General features: G+C 53.4%; 1 protein-coding gene and 1 pseudogene across 1 annotated transcript; one reads left to right on the forward strand and one right to left on the reverse strand.

Moving 5' to 3' along the window:
* The window catches only part of LOC116781524, a 29,750-nt pseudogene extending 11,120 nt beyond the window's left edge, over window positions 1-18,630 (forward strand).
* LOC116781514 (zinc finger protein 154-like) lies at window positions 4,760-6,166 on the reverse strand. The gene is made up of 2 exons (XM_032677183.1): window positions 5,972-6,166; window positions 4,760-5,719 (listed from the first exon to the last, which is right to left on the reverse strand). Exon 2 carries the CDS (start codon window positions 5,693-5,695, stop codon window positions 4,868-4,870), a length of 828 nt encoding a protein of 275 aa, XP_032533074.1. The 5' UTR covers window positions 5,696-5,719; window positions 5,972-6,166; the 3' UTR covers window positions 4,760-4,867.
* Window positions 18,631-22,228: the final 3,598 nt, after the last annotated feature.

The raw sequence follows: 22,228 nt of genomic DNA on the forward strand, positions 1-22,228 counted from the left end.
AAGCCAGCAGCTCTCTTCCCTGCCAGTGCTGCTGCTTGGAGAACCAGAAATCCTGGGCTGTCCTTTGCTTGTTGATAAACAAAGCAGTGGCTTCTTCCCCTGGGACTGAAAGTGTCACCTCCCACAGACTGGGGCCTGGAATTCCAACCCCATTCCTGACCTTGGGTTTCACAGTTACCCATCAGTTTGGGGGAGGGGAAAAGAAAAAAAGATCAAGAGATTACAGTAGAAAGGAAACTGGGGCTAAGTGTACCTTCACTTTCTCAAGTTGTTCTGGAGAAATAAATAAAAATAGTACTATGGGGGGAAAAAAAAGTTGAAGCCAGGTATCAGTTTACTGAATATTATCAGGGAATACAGAAGAAGAACATGCCTGCAAACACACATCTGCACTAACTTCTCAAACTGTACAGTGCTAAATCTGACCCCAAGGAGTCTGTACAAAACAGTGGGAATGGAATCAGAGAGGGGAAGGAAAAAATCCTCAGCAGTGCCTGTCCCAGTCCAGGGGCATTACTGAGCAGCACCTACATTTCCATGGCTCTCTGGGCAGGTCATTTTTCCTGTGTGCCAAACAGCACATCTTGAAGTTTCTTCCCATTGAAATACCAGAGACATTTCAGGGCTTCTGAACAGCCAGATTCTTAAAGCACAACGACCTCAAGGCAAGGGAAGAAGTGAGATTCAGTGGCACTTGGCAGAAGCTGCCCAGGGCATTGTGTCAAATGGGTATTTACCCAAAGGAGCAACAAGCTCAAGGCATCAGGGAAAGAGCCAGATGATGAAAGGGTGTTAGCTGCTGAGAATTTCTTTGGGAAGAAGTAGACTGTTAACTGGAGATAGAAATTTGCAATATACCATGGAACCTTATTCAAAGTCCAGCTGCAAAATACCTTAGTGTTAAGGGTGTGAAATAAATCCTAAAGTGTCATCAACTATGTGCTTTCCTCTTTATTCCCAATCACTAATTAAAGAAACATAACTCAGAAGTGATCTCACTCTGTGCTCCAGTGAGATTAACATCACAACAATATTTTCACTGTCTACTTGTCTCTTGTGCTCCTCACTGGAAGGCACTTGGTGCACCCCTGGGTATCCTGCTAATGAGGTAAAAAACTAACCCTTCTAAAGTTCCAGATTTTCCTCACCTGTTTGGACACAGTTGGACAAACTGGACCAAGTTATTACTTGAAAGCCATCTGCTGGATTTAGCATTAATTACTCCTTGTTTTGATCGTAGAGGAAATAGCTGACACAACACAATCTCTGTGGACCCAACAGAGAAAACATCCCCAGGGTCTTGTTAGAGCACAAACCTGCAAACAGGGATGACAGGTCAGAGAATCACAGAATCATCAAGGTTGGAAGAGACCTTCCAGATCTTCTAGTCCAACTGTCAACCCAGCACCACCAGAATCACCCCTAAACCCCATCCCAAAGTACCACATCCAGATGCCACCTGAATGCTTCCAGAGACTCCACCACCTCCCTGGGCTACTTGTTCCAGTGCCTGAGCACTCTCTCAGTGGAAAAAGGGTTTTTGAATATCTAATATGAACCTTGCCTGATGCAATTTAAGGCCGTTTCCTCTCTTCCTGTCACTAAAGGCTTTGCAGAAGAGACCAACCCCCACCCCACTAAAACCTCCTTTCAGGTCATTGTAGAGAGCAATGAGGTCCCCCCTGAGCCTCCCCTTCTCCAGACTCAACCGGCCCAGTTCCCTCAGCCGTCCCTCAGCAGACATGTTTTCCAGAGCCTTCCCCAGCTCCGTTCCCTTCTCTGGACACGCTCCAGCCCCTCCAGGGCCTTTTTGCACTGAGGGGCCAGAACTGGACACAGCACTCCAGGTGGGGCCTCCCCAGTGCCCAGCACAGAGGGGCAATCAGTTCTCTGCTCCTGCTGGCCACACTCTTCTCCACAAAGGCCACGATGCCCTTGGCCTTCTTGCCCCCCTGGCCACACTCTGCCTCATATCCAGCTGCTGTCAAGCAGCACCCCCAAGTCCCTTCCTGCTGAGCAGCTCTCCAGCCCCTCTGCCCCCAGCCTGGAGTGTTCCAGGGGGTTGTTGGGACCCAAGGGCAGGCCCTGACACTTGGCCTTATTGATCCAGCCTCTCCAGATCCCTCTCCAGAGCCTTCCTGTCCTCCAGCACATCCACACTCACACCCAACATGGTGTCGTCCATGACTTTCCTGAGGGGGCACTCGATCCCCTGGCCCAGATCATCCAGAAAGATGTTAAACAGGAGCAGCCCCAACCCTTAGCCCTTGGGAGCCCCACTAGTGACCAGCCACACCTGGATTTCCTTCCATTCCCCACCACTCCCTGGGCCATCAGCCACTTTATCACCCAGCAAACAGTTCCCCAGGCAAGCCCTGAGCAGCCATTTTGTGCAGGAGATGCTGGGGGAGATGGTGCCAAAGGCTTTCTGGAATTCCAGAGAGACACATCCCCAGCCTTTCCCTCAGCTGCTGAGCGGGTCCTTTGTCAGAGAAGGAGATGAGGTTGGTCAGGCAGGACCTGCCTTTCCCAACCCCACACTGGCTGGGCCTGATCCCCTGGTTGTCCTGCCCGTGCCATGGGATGGCACTGAGGAGGATCTGCTGCATGGACTTCCCTGGTCCTGAGGTCAATGGGACAGACCAGGAGTTGCCCAGATGCTCCTTTTGGCCCTTTCTGGGGATGGGCATCCCATTTGCTTGTTGCCAGTCAGCTGGGACTTGTGCAGTTGTGCAGCACTGCTGGGGAATGAGTGAGAGTGGCTTGGCCAGCTCTTTCTCCAGCTCCCTCAGGACTCTTGGCTGCATCCCATGTGGGCCCAGGCACTTGGGGGGGTCTCACTGGCAGAGCAGGTCACTGACCATTTCCTCCTGCATTCTGGGGGCTTTACTCAGCTCCCCATCACCAGTTTCCAGCCAAAGCCTGCCTGCCAGGTGTCCAAGGGGTCAGTTCTGCTGCCCCCTCCTTCCTTCCCCCACAATGGAAAACTCCCTCATTTTGGGTCCCTGTGCCCCAGATGGCTCCGACCACCACCTCACCCACCAGTCCCACAATCATGGAATGCTTTGGGTTGGGAGGGGCCTTCAAGAGCATCTCAGTACCCTCAGAGTCAAGAATTCCTTCCTACTATCTCCTCCAACCCTTCCCTCTGTCTATGTGAAGCCACTGCCCCTTGTCCTGTCACTCCAGGCCCTTGTTCAAAGTCTCTTTCCATCTTTCTGGTTGGCTCCCTTCAGGCACTGGAAGACCACAATCAGTTCACCACAAAGCCTTCTCTTCTCCTGCCTCAACAATCCCAATTCTCTCCGCCTTTCCTCACAGTAGAGCTGCTCCATCCCTCTGATCCTCTTGCTGCTCCCCTCTGCACTCACTCCAGCAGGTCCATGTCCTTCCTGTGCTGGAGCCCAGAGCTGGAGGCAGCTCTACAGGTGGGGCAGCATTACAGCCACGCATGTTCCAGCAAGGACATGGTGGAACCTCATGGAGTAAAGGGGCCATTGTGACACTGCAGGGCCTTCTGGAGACAAAGGAGCCCTGGGACACTGAGCAATCTCATGGAATCAAGGCAGCCCTGTCACCCTGGGAAAACCCCTGGAATTCAGAGCCCATTGTGACACTGCAGGTCCCCATGGAACAAAAGGAACCCTGGGATGCTGCGGAAACCCCTGGAAACAAGGGACCATTGTGACATTGAGGGGGCTGACGGAACCAGGAGTCCATTGAGACAATCCAGGGCCTCATGAAATCAAAGGAATTCTGGGACACTGTTGAACCTCCTGGAACCAAGGGTTCCTGCTGACATGAGTGTCCTCCTGGAACCAAGGGAGCCCAGAGATATTTCTGAACCTCCCAGAATCCAGGGGCCATTGGGACCCTGCAGAACCTCCTGCATTCAAGTGGTCCTTGTGAAACTGCAGGATCTCCTGGAACTCAAGGATTCCTGGAACACTGCAGAGCTCATGGAACCAAGGGGCCACTGTCCCACTGCAGCTCCTTCTGAAGCACAAGGGACCCTGGGAAAATGGGAAATCTCTGAGAATCCAAAGGGCATTTTGGGACTGCAGGGCCTCATGGAACTAAAGGAACCTTTGGAGACTGTGGAAGCTCATGGAATCAAGGGGCCACTGGGACATGTGGGACCTCCTGGAAGCAAAGAAACCCTGAGAATTTTTGTGGGAACAAGTTAAGGCAGCAGCAGCTGCATTCAGTTAATCAGGATCCAAAAGGAGTGTTTTGGCCTTGACTGGTGTTTTCCATCAAGAGAGTGCTGTTTGCCAATGTGGAAACCACTTGGAACATGGTTGGCATGGTAGCCTGTGTTTTTCTCTGGTGGTTGAACACAGCCAGCACATGAGGCTGAACCACTTTTGTCCCCAAGGTTTTAATGATTGCAAATAAAATCTATTGATAGAAATGAATTTATTTAGGCCTACAAATGATCAGAGAAAAGATCTTCATCAGAATTATTTACTGCACAATAGAAACACTAAAACTACCAGGAGTACAGGATAATACAGGACAGTGCTGTACACTAAAGCAATTGTTGAAGCAATTCTATTCAAGCTGGCACAAAAGCAAGAATTCTTAATTAGAGACCAGACCAACGCTCAGGGGGAGATCTCTGCTCTCAACCTCCAGCAGTGACCCTGGGGGTTCCCCAGCCAAGGCAGGAATCTCCACAAACCCTCCAAAAAGGCTTCTGTTGGAATAACCTGCCCCTGGGAAAGGGGACTGGCCCTTTGTGGTTGAAAGGGATGGACTGACAGTCATTGCACTTCCAGGGGTTGCCTCAGCATCAGGGGCTTCATTCTGGGTGGAAGCAGCAGCCAAAGTTCTTCCCACAGTCAGGGCACTGGTAGGGCTTCCCTCACTGGTGGGTCCGTTGATGTTTGGTCAAGGTAGGGCTCCGTGTGAAGCTCTTCCCACACTCCCCACACTTGTAGGGCCTCTCCCCGGTGTGGATGCGCTGGTGCCTGATGAGGTGGCCGTTCCGGTTGAAACCCTTCCCACAGTCGGTGCAGCGGAAGGGCCTCTCATCTGTGTGCGTCCGCTGGTGCACGAGGAGATCTGAGCTGGTCAGAAACCTCTTACCACATTCCCCACACTTGTAGGGCCGTTCCCCAGTGTGGATGTGCTTGTGTCGGATCAGGTTGGATCTGCAGTTGAAGCTCTTCCCACATTCCCCACATGTGTAGGGCCATTCCCCACTGTGGATGCGCTGGTGTCGGATCAGAGTGGACCTGTCATTGAAGCTCTTCCCGCATTCCCCACACGGGTAGGGCCGTTCCCCAGTGTGGATGTGCTGGTGAGTGAGGAGGGTGGTGCTCCTGCTGAAGCTCTTCCCACACTCCCCACACTTGTAGGGCCTCTCCCCAGTGTGGATGCGCCGGTGGGTGACGAGGGCGGAGTTCTGGTTGAAGCCCTTCCCGCAGTCGGTGCAGCGGAAGGGCCTCTCATCCGTGTGCGTCCGCTCATGCGTGAGGAGATGTGAGGTGGTCCTAAACCTCTTCCCACACTGCAAGCACTTGTAGGGCCGTTCCCCAGTGTGGATGCGCTGGTGTTTGCGGAGGCTGGAGCGCTGGTGGAAGCTCTTCCCACATTCCCCACACGTGTAGGGCCATTCTCCAGTGTGAATGTGCTGGTGTTCGATCAGGTCAGAGCTGTCCCTGAAGGTCTTCCCACATTCCCAACACATGTAGGGTCGTTCCCCACTGTGGATGTGCTGGTGTCGGATCAGGTAGGACTTCTGCCTGAAGCTTCTCCCACATTCCCCACATGTGTAGGGCCAATCCCCAGTGTGGATTTGCTGGTGTTGGATCAGGTGGGAGCTGACACTGAAGCTCTTCCCACATTCCCCACACAGGTAGGGCCGTTCCCCAGTGTGGATGTGCTGGTGTCGGATCAGGTTGGAGTTGTACCTGAAGCTCTTCCCACATTCCCCACATGTGTAGGGCCGTTCTCCAGTGTGGATGTGCTGGTGGCTGAGGAGGTGGGTGCTCGTCCTGAAGCTCTTCCCACATCCCAAGCACCTGAAGGGTTTTTCCCTGCTGGGAGGCTGATCAGGGACCACCAGGTCAGAATTCTCCCTCAAGCTCCGGCCACCTTCCCAGCACAGGCTGGCTCTTTCCTCCTCAGAGCACCCTGGGCTGGCTTTGGAGCCCCTCCTGTGGGGGGATCCCCGGCCCTTTTCCTCCCCGCTGCCTTCCTGCGCCGGGGAGCCCTTCAAAACAGCCTCTCCCACCAGGGTCTCACGGGGGGATTTGTCCTCCGGGCTCTCCGTCCTCAGCTCAGGGCCTGGGGCAGGAAGCAAGAAGGACAGGGAGGGGATTTGCCTCCGGCCCACAGGGAAGGCCAAGGACATCCCCCCAACTCCGGCCCCGGCAGGACGGCGGCGCCAGCGGGGTTGTCCTGCAGCCGGGGCCATGCTCGGCTGACAGAGCCAGCACAACACCCGCCCAAAGGGCCACTGACTTCCTCCTCACCTGCCTGGGGGGCCCAAGGCATCTTCCTCTTCCTCGCAGCCTCCTCCTCCATCCGCCCAAGCTTTGGGAAGGACAAATCCTGATGGGGGGGAAAACAAGGGCTGAGTGCATTGGTTTGGGGGTTCCTCCTGCCCAAGTCCATCTCTAGAACTCACCGGGCATCCCGTGTCCATAAAAACCTCCAAAACACCAAGATTCAGCCCAGAAAAACCCGAACTACTGCGAGTCAGGAAAAAAACCCCTCAGAAATAGCAAAAAAACCTCAGGCCACCCAAACTGCAAAAAGTTGAGATTCAGCTAAAAAATACTCCAAAATATGAAGATTCAGCCCAAAAATAGGTGATGGGGACTGAATTTAACCCTCCAGCAGGAAAGTTGTTTGATTTCAAGCTCATCTTCAAGGGGAGCCCTGTGATTGGAGCCTGGGCTCTAATTAACCTCTCCTGTGCTGCCAAACAACAGGAGCTGTACGGCCAAGGGACAAACTCTGTGATCCCTGTCAGTGTCCATGGTCCCTGTCAATGTCCTTCAGGGAAACCGGGAGGAGGAAATGAAGAAACTGGTTTGGAACTAAACCGGTGTTAAAGTGGGAAAAACCTCCTTCCATGGAAATAAGACTCAGACAGTTTTTCCTGGGCTGAACAAACTCATTCAGGGATGAAGGACTGGGACTTCTGTGGACACTTGTGCTGGTTTCTTTGGACACTTGTGTTCCTTCAGAGAGCCCCTGGAAACACTCTGCTGTTCACTCCCAGTGCAACCAGTGCCTGGGTCCTGTCTGCAGCAGCAGAGTGCAGTGGGATGGGAGAAATGCTTTTCTGAGCCTCTGGGCTGGACACAGGCACAGCCTGACCCTGAACCCAAGGGAAACAAAGACAAATTCCACAGCTTTAGCTGGAGCAAGGCTGGAGGGGGGGGTTTCCTGAGGGTAGCACTACACCAAACTGTTTGGTGTGTGTGTGTGAGACAGGCAGAACCACAAATGCCTGCACAGCCCAGAGCAGTCAGTGTGGGGCTGTGCTTGCTGCTGCAGAGACCCCCAGGGAACAAACCCAGGCAATAGTTTGGGTTTATTCCTTGCTCTGTGTCAATGGAATAGAATGTTCCACAGGAGCTCTGTCCCCCTCTGTGGCACCAAGTGGCTCGAAGATGAAGAGGGAGGGGGGACAAGTGCAAGTTCCCTTCTGAAGTGTGTGTCCCTAAGGAGGACACTTGCCTTATTATTGCTTATTATTTGTAATACCTTACAGATATATCATACAATAGCTAAGGATGGATTCTATAGAATATGTGCCATATATATGACACAGAATATGTCTGATTATTGCTTTATCTGTCTGTCCAGACAGATATTCTGTATGCAGAGAGATTGTATTTGAGGAATATGTTCCTCTCAATACCCTGTGAGCTCCACTCCCAAGGCCAGCAAATTTCTGAAGCTCCCCCTTCTGTGCCCTGCAGGTTTTGGCAGATTTGTAAGAGCAGGGGAATCATTCCCTGCAGCCCCTTTGCACTGTAGGAAATGGGAGCACTGTGCACATCCTGCTGCCTCCAGATTCCATTCTGGGTGTGGGAATGACCCTGTGGGGAGCAAAGCAATGCCTGGTTCTGCAGGAGCTGCAGATGCTCAAGGGGCAGCAGGACCAAGTCAGGGGCCTGAAGGGGCCTGAGGGGCTTTGGGGTGCAGGAGGGTGCTGGGGGAGCTGGGGAGGGGCTTTGAGGATTGGGGGGACAGATCAGGACAGACCAGAACAGACCAAGACAGACCAGTACCTCCTCACTGCTCCCCAGATCTCTCCTGGAGCTGGGCCACCTTGTCGTGAGACACCTGAGCCCCCCCCAGTGCCCTCCCAGTACAGCCCAGTGCCTCCAGTACAGCCCACTGTGTTCCTGTCCCAGGGTGCCAGGTGATCCCTCTCTGGGGGGGTTGGAAGGGATTTGAGGGGGGACTGTGGGAGATTTGGGGGGATCTGAGGAGGTTGGATGGGGATTTGGGGGGTTTGAGTGCCTTTAGGGAATTAAAAGAGGTCTTGGGGACATTGAGGGGTCAAAGGTATCTATGGGGGGAGGGGATTAAAGGGAAAATGGGGGTTAGGAGACATTTGGGGGAGGTTAATGAGGCCTGGGCAGGCAGAGGAGGGGCTGCACCAAGATCAGGTGAGTCCTGAGACCCACCCTGGTGTCCCCAAGACCTTCTTGGTGTCCCCAGTTCCTCCCTTGACACCCCGAGACCTCCCTGGTGTCTCCAATGTCCCCAGGGCCTCTTCATGGCCCCAATTCCCCCCTTGACACCCCCAATTCCACTGGCCCCAAACCCCATCCCTGATGTCCCCAACCCTCCATCTCACTCCAGGAGCCCCCCTGGACCCTCTGACCACAAAAACACCCCCCCACACACTCACAGAAAGGCCAAGGGCATCTGGGGAAACATTGGGGAGAGTTGAGGGGCTTTGCAGGGCACTGTGTGCTTACTGGGGGATACTGGGACACACTGGGGGGAACCAGGAGGCACTGGGAGGGACTGGGGGGTTACTGAGGGACACTGGGAGGGACTGGGGAGTTACTGGGGGATTATTAGGACACACGGGGAGACACTGGGAGGTTACTGGGCCATACTGAGGGTTGCTGGGTGCTCACTGGAGGATCACTGGGCCATACTGGGGGGCAGTGGGAGGTCACTGGGACACACTGGTTGGTCACTGAAGGGGTCACTGGAAAGTCACTGGGATATACTGGGGTCTAGGGATCCCCTTACCTGGATGTGGTACATTTCCCCCCCCGGATTTTGGGGGCATCCCTAGGACCCCTCCCCTCGGGGCTGGGGGACCCCCTGGACCCACTGCTGGGCTTTAGGGGACCCCCCAAAATGCCCTCAAACCCCCTGAAATCTCCCCCTCGACAGATCGAAACCTTCTCAAGGTCCCCTCAAATGCCCTCAGAGACCTCAACCCTCCCCAGCACCCTCTAAACCCTCTCAGTGACCCGCAAAACCTACCTGGGACCCCCCAGTCCCCTTTAGGGACCCCCCAATCCCCCTAGGAGACCCTCAAAACCGTCTAAGACCTTGTAAACACCCTAGAGACCCCAAAACTGCCTAAAAGGTCCCACCAGAACCCTCAAATTTCCTCAGAGACCCCCAAAGCCGACCTGGTACCCCCCAAATCTCCTCAGAAACCAAAACCCCCTCAGAGACCCCCAAACCCCTTCAGGAACCTTCAACCACCCCCTGAGTCCCCTCAGGACACCGAACTCCCTCAGAGACCCCTCAAAAGCTCCTCGGGAATCCCTGAACCCCCCCCGCTAAACCATCCCGACCCCCCCCCCCCCCGAGGAGACTCACAGCACTCAGAGCGAACCGCAGGCCCCGCCGCCATCACCGATTCCCAACAGCCCCCACGGCGCTCTGCGCGCGCATCGCCTTCAGAGAACACCGCCGCAGCCAATCAGCGCGCGGCCACGCCCCCGCAGCCCCGCCCCCGCCCCTGCCGCGTTGGCTGCCGGGAATCGGTGATGGCGGCGGGTCGGTCGGTGAGCTCTGAGTGCTGGCGGGGGGTGCGGGAGAGCGGGGTCTGGGGATCCCCTCGGGGGCTGCGGGGAGCGCGGCTGTGGTGGGAAAGGCTGGAGGGCTCGGGAGGGTTTAGCGCGGGGGGTTCGGAGGTTCGGAGGACCCTCTCGGGGGCCGCGGGGCCCGGAGGCCTCCCAAGAACCCGGCAGGGTGATTCGATTCCTGAGAAAGTCCCTCGGAAAAAAAAAATCAAAACCACCCAACCAAAAAAAGAACCCTAAAAAAAGGGAAAGCGAGAAAAAGGTGAAGGAAAAACTGCAAGGGCCAGGATGATTTTATTACTTTGCTTCAGTTTTTCCTTGGTCTCCTCCTTCTCAGATTCTTTGCTCCCTTCCTTTACAGAAAGCTCTTCTGCTGTTCTGTGGTTTTGTGGTCCCTTAGGGGCTTTTAGGGATCCCTGAGGAGGTTTTGGGGGGTCTCTGAAGGGGTTTGGTGTCGTGAGGGGACTTAGGGGGGAGGTTGAAGGTCCCTGAATGGGTTTGGGAATCCCTGAGGGAGTTTTGGAGTCTCCGAGGGAATTGGGAGGTCCTGGGGGGGCTTTGGGGGGAGAGTCTTTGAAGCAGTTTTGGAGGTTTCTAGGGGGATTTAGGGAGTCCCAGATGGTTTTGAGGGTCTCTGAGGGAGTTTTGGGGGTCCCTGAAAGGGCCTGGGGGGTCCCAGGTGGGTTTTGCAGGTCACTGAGAGGGTTTAGGGGGTCCTGGGGGGGAGATGAGGTCTCTAAGGGGATTTGTGGGGTCTTTGAGGAGGTTTCGATGGGGTGGATTTCTGGGATTATTTCAGGGGTTTTGAGAGGATTTTGGGGGGTCTCCGTGTCAGTCCTGCTTGGCCACAGCCCACTAAAACTCCTATGTGGACATCACCCATCCTGCAACAGCACCTCTGCCAGCCCAGCTGACCGACCCCAGGGAAGGGGGATCCCAATGCCTCTCCCAAACCCCAGAGATCCCCAAAACTCAGCACACAGAGACCCCACAGGGAGGGGGTCCCGAGGGTCCCCTAAAGCCCAGCAGTGGGGTTCAGGGGATCTCCCAGCCCCCATGGGAGGGGTTCTGGATGTGCCCCCCAAAGTGTAGAGGGGAGATGTACCACATCCAGGTAAGGGGATCCCAGTACCCCCAATATATCCCAGTGACGTCCCAGTGACCCTTAGTACAACCCAGTAACTCCCTCAGTGACCAGTCAGTGTGTCCCAGTGACCTCCACTGCCCCCCAGTATGGCCCAGAAATGCTCCAGTGAGCACCCAGTAACCTCCAGTATGGCCCAGTAACCTCCCAGGGTCTCCCCCGTGTGTCCTGGTAATCCCCCAATAACTCCCCAGTCCCTCCCAGTGCCCTCCCAGCATCGCTCAGTAACCTCCCAGTCCCTCCCAGTGCCCCCTGTTTCCCCCCAGTGTGTCCCAGTATCCCCCAGTAATCACCCAGTGCCCCCCAAAGCCCCTCAGCTGTCCCCAACGTGTCCCCAGATGCCTTTGGCCTTTCTGTGAGCGTGGGGGGGGGGGCGTTTTTGTGGTCAGAGGGTCCAGGGGGGGCTCCTGGGGTGAAATGGAGGGTTGTGGACATCAGGGATGGGGTTTGGGGACAGTGGGGAGGGATTTATGGACAGTGGTATTGGGAGTGTCAAGGGGGGAACTGGGGACACCGAAAGGGTCTTGTGGACACGAGGGGGGTCTCAGGACTCACCTGCTCTTGGTGCAGGCCCTCCTCTCCCCCTCTAGGCCCCATTAACCCCCTCCTAAATGCCCCTCAACTCCCCTTTTTTTCCTTTAATCCCCTTTCCCCTGGATACTTTTGAACCCCCAATGCCCCCAAGACCCTTTTAACTCCCCCAAATTTACCCAAAGCCCCCTAAAACCTCCCAAATCCCCATCCAACCCCCCCAGATACCCCCAAACCCCCCCTAGACCTCCCCTTAAATCCCTTCCAACCCCCCCCAAAGAGGGATCACCCGGCAGCCTTGGACAGGAACAGAGTGGGCTGTACTGGGGGCACTGGGCTGTACTGGGAGGGCACTGGGGGGTCTCAAGTGTCCCAGGACAATGTGGCCCAGCTCCAGGAGAGATCTGGGGAGCAGGGAGGGGGTACTGGTTTGTCCTGATCTGTCCTGGTTTGTACCCCAAAGCCCTTCCCCAGCTCCTCCAGGACTCTCACAGACCCCAAAGCCCCCCAGGCCCCTGACTTGGTCCTGCTGCCCCTTGAGCATCTGCAGCTGCTGCAGAACCAGGTATTTCATCAGCAAATGTGCAGGTGACACCAAGCTGGGGGTGTGTTGATGTGCTGGAAGGCAGGAGGGCTCTGCAGAGGGACCTGTGTGAGGAAGAGTGTGTCAGCAGGAGCAGGGAAGTGATTGTTGGGCTGGAGTGAGCGCTGGTGAGGCCACCCCTGGAGTGCTGTGTCCAGCTCTGGGCCCTGAGTTGAGGAAGGCCCTGGAGGGGCTGGAGCAGGTGCAGAGAAGAGCAGCGAGGCTGGGGAAGGGAGTGGAGCACAAGTGTGAGAAGAGGCTGAGGGAGCTGGGGGTGTTGAGGCTGGAGAAGAGGAGGCTCAGGGGAGACCTCCTGACTGTCTGCAAGTCCCTGCCAGGAGGTTGGAGCCAGGTGGGGGTGGGGCTGTTCTGCCAGGAAGCAGCAGTAGGACAAGAGGGCTGGGTCTTGAGCTGTGCCAGGGGAGGTTTAGGTGGGATATTAGGAAGCAATTTTTTGGGGAGAGAGTAATGAGGCCTTGAAATGGGCTGGGCAGGGAGGGGTGGAGTCAGCGTCCCTGGAGGTGTTGAAGGTGAGAGTGGATGTGGCCTCAGTGCCATGGTCTGGAAACACAGCGGGGTTGGATCAAGGGTTGGACTTGATGATCTCAGAGGTCTTTTCCAACGTGGCTGATTCTGTGATTCTGTGATTGCCATTCCTGTGGCAGCACATGCTTGAGGCTCTATCCCCAGGGTGATCGAGATGTCTGTCCATATCTGTCTTCAAGGTTAGTCTGTACATGTGTGGTGTTAGAAAAGCAAGATAAGTTCTGGGCCGGTTGTGGAAGGAGAAAGAAGGCCAGAGGCCAGTGGAAGCAGGCAGCCCTGGGCTTGCACATGATGTCCCCTCCCTGCAGGTTCCTGTCCTTGAGCCCAGGCCCTGAGGTGAGGCTGAGAAGTGGCGCGGAGGTGAGGCCAGAGCTGTCCCTGAGGTGAGGCTGAGAATAAGTGCAAGGCAGAGGTGCTGCTGAGGAAGGAGAGCCCCGTGGTGGGGAAGAGGCAAAGGTGCCCATCCCTTCGAAGGTGCTGTGTCCATCCCCTGTGTGCCAGGTGAGCTGGGGCTTTGCTGCAGAGCTGTGGGCGCTGATTTGAGCGGCTGCAAGTGCTGAGATGGTGGGCACCCAGGAACACAAACTGTGCCTGGCCACGGAGCCTGCAAGGAGGAGCAGAGACAGCGGTGGCAGTGTGGGGGGCCAGGTTGTCCCTGTGCCTTCCCCTGCAGGCCCTGTCTGTCCCTGCTGGGCCCCTGTCCATCCCCATCAGGTCCCTGCCCGTCCCCCCCGGGCTGAGCTCCCCCCAGGAAGTGCCGTGGAGCTGAAGCTGCTGCCATCCCCCCCCTGCAGCCGCTGCCCCAGCCAAGGGAGCAGCAAAGGCAGGGCCAGGAGCAGAGGCAGCAACAGGGGAGCCCTGGGGGGGCCGGGAAGCTCTTGTGTGGGTCAGGAAAGAGGCGCTGGGCACGAGGCCAGGGCTGTGCTGAGCAGGCCCAGCCCTCACATCCCCCCAGCCAACGCCGGCTGCCCGGGGGGCTTGGGAGGGACCCCCATCCCGTGTGCCCCACACTGAGCTGGCAGAGAGAGAGCCAAGGGACAGGGCCACGGGCAGGGCCAGGGGTGAGGGACAGGCAGGGCCATTGCAGGGCCACGGTGAGGGCACAGCCTGTGGCAGCAGAGCTGCCCAGGGCTGGGGGCAACCAGCCTTGTGTTGGTACCAGCCAGTGCTGGGGCCGAGCAGAGCATGAGGCCTCTTGCAGAGCCCTGGGGCAGCCTCCCACTTGCCAGCCTTGCTGGGTGACACTGTCCCCTCCCTACAGGACACTCCTCCCAAAATCTTTGTGGGGGCCTTTTTTTTGTCTATTCCTGGTTGCTGATTGATTCTGGGGACCTGAGGGAGCCTCTGCAATCCCATGCATGAGGCACAATCTCCTCTCCAGAGCTTGACTCACTGCAGACTTTTCAGGGAAATCTGTGCTGGCAGCCCGAGTATGTCACGATCTCCCCGCACTCCCCCCAGGATATTTGGGACAAGTTCCCCCCTCCTGGGCACCCATGGGATGAGAGGCGATTGTTCTCCTGCTGTTGCTGTTTCTGCTTCCCCCCGTCCCTTCCCTTCCTGCCGCTGTCAAGGGAGTGGAACGGCCACGATGGGAAAGGGGCGAGAGAAGCGAAAAGAGCGGGTGGGACCCCCAAAGGGAGCATTAGGGGCGGTGGGTCACCCTGCAAGGGAACTGAGGGGAGCCGGGCTTTGGGGGGCGGGTGGGAAAGGGGTGGGAGAGGGGAGCTACGGGGAGGGAGAGGGGGCTAATCTTCATATTTTGGAGTATTTTTCAGCTGAATTTCAGCTTTGTGTGGTTTCTGAGAGGTTTTTTTGCCTGAATCTGAGTGGTTTGGGTTTTTCTGGGCTGAATCTTGGTGTTTTGAGGTTTTTCTGGTCACAGGATGCTCAATGAGCTCTAGAGATGGACTTGGGCAGGAGGAACCCCCAAGCCAACGCACTCAGCCCTTGTTTTCCCCCCATCAGGATTTGTCCTTCCCAAAGCTTGGGCGGATGGAGGAGGAGGTTGCGAGGAAGAGGAAGATGCCTTGGGCCCCCCAGGCAGGTGAGGAGGAAGTCAGTGGCCCTTTGGGCGGGTGTTGTGCTGGCTCTGTCAGCCGAGCATGGCCCCGGCTGCAGGACAACCCCGCTGGCGCCGCCGTCCTGCCGGGGCCGGAGTTGGGGGGATGTCCTTGGCCTTCCCTGTGGGCCGGAGGCAAATCCCCTCCCTGTCCTTCTTGCTTCCTGCCCCAGGCCCCAAAATGAGGACGGAGAGCCCGGAGGACAAATCCCCCCGTGAGACCCTGGTGGGAGAGGCCGTTTTGAAGGGCTCCCCGGCGCAGGAAGGCAGCGGGGAGGAAAAGGGCCGGAGATCCCCCCTCAGGAGGGGCTCCAAAGCCATCCCAGGGTGCTCTGAGGAGGAAAGAGCCAGCCTGTGCCGGGAAGGCGGCTGGAGCTTGAGGGGGAGCTCTGACCTGGTGATCCCTGAGCAGTGTCCAAGCAGGGAGAAGCCCTTCAGGTGCTTGGAATGTGGGAAGAGCTTCAGGCAGAGCTGTGACCTCCTCAAGCACCAGCACATCCACACTGGGGAACGACCCTACACGTGTGTGAAATGTGGGAAGAGCTTCAGGCAGAGCTCCATCCTCTGCGCCCATCGTCGCATCCACACTGGAGAACGGCCCTACAAGTGCTTGAAATGTGGGAAGAGGTTTCGGACCAGCTCAGATCTCCTCAGGCATGAGCGGACACACACGGATGAGAGACCCTTCTGCTGCACCGACTGCAGGAAGGGCTTCAAGCAGAACTCCCACCTTGTCACCCACCGGCGCATTCACACTGGGGAGAGGCCCTACAAGTGTGGCAAGAGCTTTAGCCGAAGCTCTCACCTGATCCAGCACAAGCACATCCACACTGGAGAACAGCCCGAGAAAGTGGTGGGAGAGGGGGGGTAGGAGGAGGAGGGAGAGTGGGAGTGGATGTGCAATGGGGGTGCCTTGTTGTCCCCATGACTTGATCCTTGGAGAGTAGTGGAGGTTGGAGAGAGGGGGGAGCTTGGGCCCCCTGTGGCGAACCAGTGGTTGGGGCCGTGCTGTTGGTGCCAAATAGCCCCTGGTCAGGCTGAACCCAGAGCCCGACCACTTGTCAGGGGGCTCGTTCCGCTCCCTGCTCTCGTTGCCCTGGGGAAGTTTCTGGTGTCCCCCCGCCTGTGGGGCTGTTTGGGTGCCTTGGGCACAGCCGGCCCTTGTGTGGGTCCCACTTAGCAGTTGGGGTTGGTGTTGCTGGGTCAGGCCCCGCCGGCTCCATTGTCAGCCCGGTGCCAGCAGGGAGGACACAGCGGTTTTGGGGTCCCCCCTGGAAGTGCCGGGGGTGGGTGTGGAGCCCGGGAGGTGCTGAGTGTGGAGGGCGGAGCGGGGCAATGCTGGAGCTGGGGGACCCCCGGCAACCTGGAGGGGGGAGCACGGAGAGGGAGGAGCCCCGGGACCCCCAGGAACCTTAAACAGGCGGCTCAGAGAAGGGGAAGCCTGGACAGTGGGGATGCCTGGGATCCCTGGGACAACAAAGTGGAGAACTTGGAGAGGGGGAATGTCTGGGAACGAGGCACCCTGAAGGAGAGAGTCAGAGAAGAAGGGAGCCTTGGGACCCCCAACACTCCCAGCATCCCAAAGTGGTACCCCCGGCATCCCAGACAGGGGAGACCCTCCGAATGCCAGAGGGGAGAGACCAGAGAGAGGGAACTTCTGGGAAAGTTTTTTTGGACTGAATGTTCATAACTTGAAGTATTTTTTAGCTGAAACCTAACTTTTTGCAGTTTGTGGGGGAGGTTCATCTCACTCTTTCTGGGGGACTGTTGCCTGAATCTGGGTGGTTTGGGTTTTTCTGGGCTGAATCTTGGTGTTTGGAGGTTTTTATGGACACAGGATGCCCGGTGAGTTCTAGAGATGGACTTGGGCAGGAGGAACCCCCAAGCCAACATGCTCAGCCCTTGTTTTCCCCCCATCAGGATTTGTCCTTCCCAAAGCTTGGGCGGATGGAGGAGGAGGCTGCGAGGAAGAGGAAGATGCTTTGGGCCCCCAGGCAGGTGAGGAGGAAGTCAGTGGCCCTTTGGGCGGGTGTTGTGCTGGCTCTGTCAGCCGAGCATGGCCCCGGCTGCAGGACAACCCCGCTGCCGCCGCCGTCCTGCCGGGGCCGGAGTTGGGGGGATGTCCTTGGCCTTCCCTGTGGGCCGGAGGCAAATCCCCTCCCTGTCCTTCTTGCTTCCTGCCCCAGGCCCTGAGCTGAGGACGGAGAGCCCGGAGGACAAATCCCCTCGTGAGACCCTGGTGGGAGAGGCTGTTTTGAAGGGCTCCCCGGCGCAGGAAGGCAGCGGGGAGGAAAAGGGCTGGAGATTCTCCCACAGGAGGGGCTGCAAAGCCATCCCAGGGTGCTCTGAGGAGGAAAGAGCCAGCCTGTGCCGGGAAGGCGGCCGGAGCTTGAGGGGGAGCTCTGAGGTGGTGGTCCCTGAGCAGCCTCCCAGCAGGGAGAAGCCCTTCAGGTGCTTGGAATGTGGGAAGAGCTTCAGGTCAAACACCCACCTCCTCACCCACCAGCACATCCACACTGGGGAACGGCCCTACACATGTGGGGAATGTGGGAAGAGCTTCAGGGACAGCTCCACCCTGATCCGACACCAGCACATCCACACTGAGGAACGGCCTTACCCGTGTGGGGAATGTGGGAAGAGCTTCAAGGACAGCTCCAGCCTGAGCCAACACCAGATGATCCACACTGGGGAACAGCCCTACACTTGTGGGGAATGTGGGAAGGGCTTCAGGAAGAGCTCCCACCTGATCCGACACCAGCACATCCACACTGGGGAACGGCCTTACCCGTGTGGGGAATGTGGGAAGAGCTTCAAGGACAGCTCCAACCTGAACCAACACCAGATGATCCACACTGGGGAACAGCCCTACACTTGTGGGGAATGTGGGAAGAGCTTCAGGAAGAGCTCCCACCTGATCCAACACTAGCACATCCACACTGGGGAACGGCCCTACATGTGTGGGGAATGTGGGAAGAGCTTCAACCAAAGCTCCAACTTCCGCAAACACCAGCACATCCACACTGGGGAACGACCATATGAGTGTGTGGAATGTGGGAAGAGCTTCAAGGACAGCTCCACCCTGATCCGACACAAGCACATCCACACTGGGGAACGGCCCTACAAGTGTGGGGAATGTGGGAAGAGGTTTCAGACCAGCTCACATGTCCTCCTGCACCAGCGGACGCACACGGATGAGAGGCCCTTCCGCTGCACCGACTGCAGGAAGGGCTTCAACCGGAATGGCCACCTCATCACTCACCGGCGCATCCACACTGGGGAGAGGCCCTACAAGTGTGGGGAGTGTGGGAAGAGCTTCACACGGAGCTCTAACTTGACCAAACACCAACGGACCCACCAGTAAGGGAAGCCCTACCAGTGCCCTGACTGTGGGAAGAGCTTCGGCCATAGGACTGACGCACAAAAAAGGTTTCAAAAGGTCTTCGTGATTTTGAGTATCTGCACTCCAACATCAGTTTATTCTTTTGAATATGTGTAAGTTTAACCTCATTGTAGTCTGAAAGCCAAATTCACCACTACCCCATTCCCTGATGACCGTGGGCTGGTTCTGACAAGTGAGGCAGAAATTACCCACTGCCCAGCAAAAACCAGTGGGGTCAGCCAGTGGTCTCTGCCTTGGCAGCCCAGTTTCCCCAGTCTCATCTCAAAATGACCAGTTACACTGAAGCAAAGAGCACTGGAACCAGTGCAACAAGCCCCAGTCTTATTTTCACGCCTGCCCACGTGTCCTGTTTTCTGCTGCTCTACAGACTTCCTTCTTTAAAATACAATGGAAAAATGAACAGTTTTTGGGGTTGTTTTGGTTTTGGGCTTGAGGTTTTTTTCCCCCCCTACTGTTCTCATTAACCTCATTTCAAATCTATTTTGTTGTTTGAAGATGAATTAAAATTTTGAATGATTTTTAATGTTAATGCCTTGACCAAAGTATCAAAACATGAAAAATAAAAAGAAAAAACCACCAGAAAGCTGTCCATTATTATCACAATCAAACACTCAGAAGTACTAACATAAGCACAGTGAAAAACCCATAAATAAGACCATTAAAATAATTTTAATATTTGCATATTAATATATTTTTAATAAACTTAACCTAAGGAAATTTAATTCCTGACATCAGCTTTCCTCACCTCTCAAAAAGGTAATTTAGTTACATCTTAGTCACCCTTGAAAGGCTCTTTCCAGTTGGGTTGGCCTCCGCCTTAGACACTCATGAGATCTGCCAAAACCAACTTAAGGGCAAATTTCCCCACCAGGTTCAACTGCATTGGTTGTACCAAAAGCTTTGCAAGTAACCCCACAACTTTCATCTTGAACTCTTCTCTCAACCTTGTAGAATAATTAGCAGTAAACAGACCTGATAATGTGTTATAATTAAGAACACGTTCTTGTTCTCAAAGTCATTCATGCATCAAAAAGATGCCACAGGAATAGTCAAACTATTAACAGCAACTTCTGCACTTTGGAAATCTACATTTGGTTTAAAAGATTTCACAGTGGTTGTTTCCTTAGGAATTAAGGCACATTTTGCTAACAAGTTTCAATAAAGTTACAAACACATCTTTCTCCACTAAGACACATGCAGTCATCCTAACCTGAGGTAGACACTGAAAAGCCCAATTTTTTTTCTTAGCTGTCACGAGTCTTTCATTCCTTCTGCCACATCAATTAGGCATCAGCCCATTTTTCAAGCTGCTGTCATCTACCAGCTCCTGGTTTGGTTTCCAAGCCCAGTATTTTGTCCACGATAAAATCAGGGACCTGGGCAGTCTTGTCAGAATGACAAAGAGTACTGACACTCCCTGCCAAGGGAGACAAACCATTCCCAACCTCGACCAAAGGTTCAAGGCAACAATTTTGAACCAAAGTTTAAAAAGTTTTTCTCTTCATTTTTTTGCTGCAATTCTCTGTTGCTCTATTAAAAGACCACAGCAGTGAAAGACAAGGCCTGATGGCCAAACCCAGGGCTTCAGCCACTTGAGGTCTATTGAAACCTTCTGTTCCTCAAGTGGGAGACTGAAATCCAACACAGCTTTCCTTCTGTGCATCTGAGGAGGTACCAAGGGAAGAGGAGAATTTAAAGGATTAATTTTTATGTATTTGAGGCCGTGTTTTAATATAAGTAGATTGTGAGAGATCACAAGGGAAGCAGTTTGCTCATACATAACTTTTATGGCCGATTTCACACAGTCCAAATTCACAGCAAAAAGGAAGTTCTTGAGTTGTTTCAGGGTTTTCGGTGTTTATACATTTATTTATTTATTTTTTATATTTAAGGCGTAGGAATTCAAATTTATATTTGGGTACCATTTTATTTAAACATTTTTTATATTTTTATTTATTTTTTTTAATATATTTAAGGTGTAGGAATTTGAATTTTTATTTCGATACCATTTTATTTAAATATTTATTTTATTTAAACATTTATTTTATTTTAACATTTTTTATGTGTTTATATTTTTATATATATATATATAAGGCATAGGAATTCAAATTTATATTTGGATACCATTTTATTTAAACATTTATTTTATTTAAACATTTTTTACACATTTATATTTTACCCCCATCAGATGTTCTGTAAGCACAGCAGTCAAAGCACAACTCATGTAGGTTTGGGTATTTTTAGCTAAGGCTGTTTGCCAGGTTTCTCACATTTAGAGAGGAATTCCCAGTAAGATGTGACTTCATTCACAGATGCACTCTTTTTTGGGTGTTATTTTGAAATCATAAACTGTATTGCATTAAGCAAAGTATGTCAACTTCAATAAAACTTCAATGAAGTGTTTTCAAGTATTTTCCCTCTTCTCTTAAAAAAATGGAAAATAAACATCAGTGCTTCAACTAAACATTATCTATGCTAACCAGAGAGAGCAATACTAGATCTTTCAGGATCCACACATTTGGATGCTTTTGCAATTGCTTTCTGAAGCAACTTCTTTTGTAGACAACTGTTTCACTAAGTAAATTAAGGCTTTCACATTCAGCCCCTTCCTTTAGGTAAGGATTATAAAGCAGAAAAGGAGGGAAGAATTACTCGGTGTGTAACTGAAAGGCCAAAGTCCTATTCAAGAAAACAGATGTCACAACAGCTCATTTACAACCCAGTGAGAAAACAAACAAAAATGCACACAGAAAGATTCGGGAGTCATGTGAAGATGAATATAAAAATGGAACATGAGTCACGTGTTTTAGAGATTCGAGCAGATGATTGGGGGCTAGAAAGGCATCAGTGGATGGCACAGGAAGAGTTTTGAGGAAGAGCTGGAAGGAGAAACATGACAAGAAATATGTTGTTCTACACAGACCTGCAGTGGGAAAAAACAGTTTAAAACTTCTGAAGGAACAAAGTAATAAAACTCACAGAGCCCAGGAGCAGAAGAGATTAAATACTTGCCAAAAAGCATCAAAACTAAGCTCATGGACATGCATTAAAAACTGAATTCCTCCAACTCATGAATTCCACTCTTTTGCTTCAGGACTGAACTCAGTGATAAAACTGGTCAGACTGAAAGAACTGGCTCTAAGAAACTGCTCCTTTTAAAGAAATTCATATGTTCCAAAGCACAGTGCTACAGGAATACAGCTTCCCACAAAAAAGTTAATCCATGTACACAAAATGCAATGGATGCCCTCATTAAAAAGGCAGAATCAAGGTGGTTTTGAATTTTAAACAGCCAGAAAGACAAAAGGACCTGTGTCTTTCCACAGGCAACTCCCAAGAAAGTCACAAAACATGCCAGGGTCAAGACCAAATTCCTTTTAGTTAAAGGAAACTGGAAAAGATTCTGTTCCCGTATTCATCCAGTAGAGATGAATAATTTTTTAATTATTAATTTTAATTTTTCTACTCAAGCCTACCAATGTTGTGTTTTTTTGACTATATGAGGAATGATCTGAAGTCTATCAACTCGCAGTTTAATTTAAAAAAAACCCAAACCAACCAAACAGAAAACTGTCCTGGCATTACAGATCATTTTGTGCAAAGCCAGACCTTTGTGAACGAAAAACAGCGGCAGAACAACTGTAGAACAGGAGACAGTTACTGACTGTATTCAACCAAAAGCTGCAGCCAGTTCAACGTTAGAGCCTTGTCTGCTTCATTGGGTGTTTTTAAAAAGCTAAAAAGAAAATGTTACTAAGGAAGAACAACTTACCAAGCCCTTCAACCAAGATCAGCTATTTTACTTACAGTGAGCAAATCAATTGCTCCACACATCTGAAGGGAAAATGGGATATTAAAACACTTGAATTAAAATTAAAAATAATAAAGAAATCCTAAGGACCAAGCATTAGACTGTGAGTATTACACAAGTCCC

The sequence above is a fragment of the Chiroxiphia lanceolata genome (genome assembly GCF_009829145.1).
Source record: "Chiroxiphia lanceolata isolate bChiLan1 chromosome W unlocalized genomic scaffold, bChiLan1.pri scaffold_51_arrow_ctg1, whole genome shotgun sequence".
Lineage (NCBI taxonomy): Eukaryota > Metazoa > Chordata > Aves > Passeriformes > Pipridae > Chiroxiphia > Chiroxiphia lanceolata.

Bases quoted from the DNA above. Each gene is read 5' to 3' on its own strand.
- LOC116781514 (XM_032677183.1), bottom strand. From the start codon at position 5,695: ATGTGTTGGGAATGTGGGAAGACCTTCAGGGACAGCTCTGACCTGATC.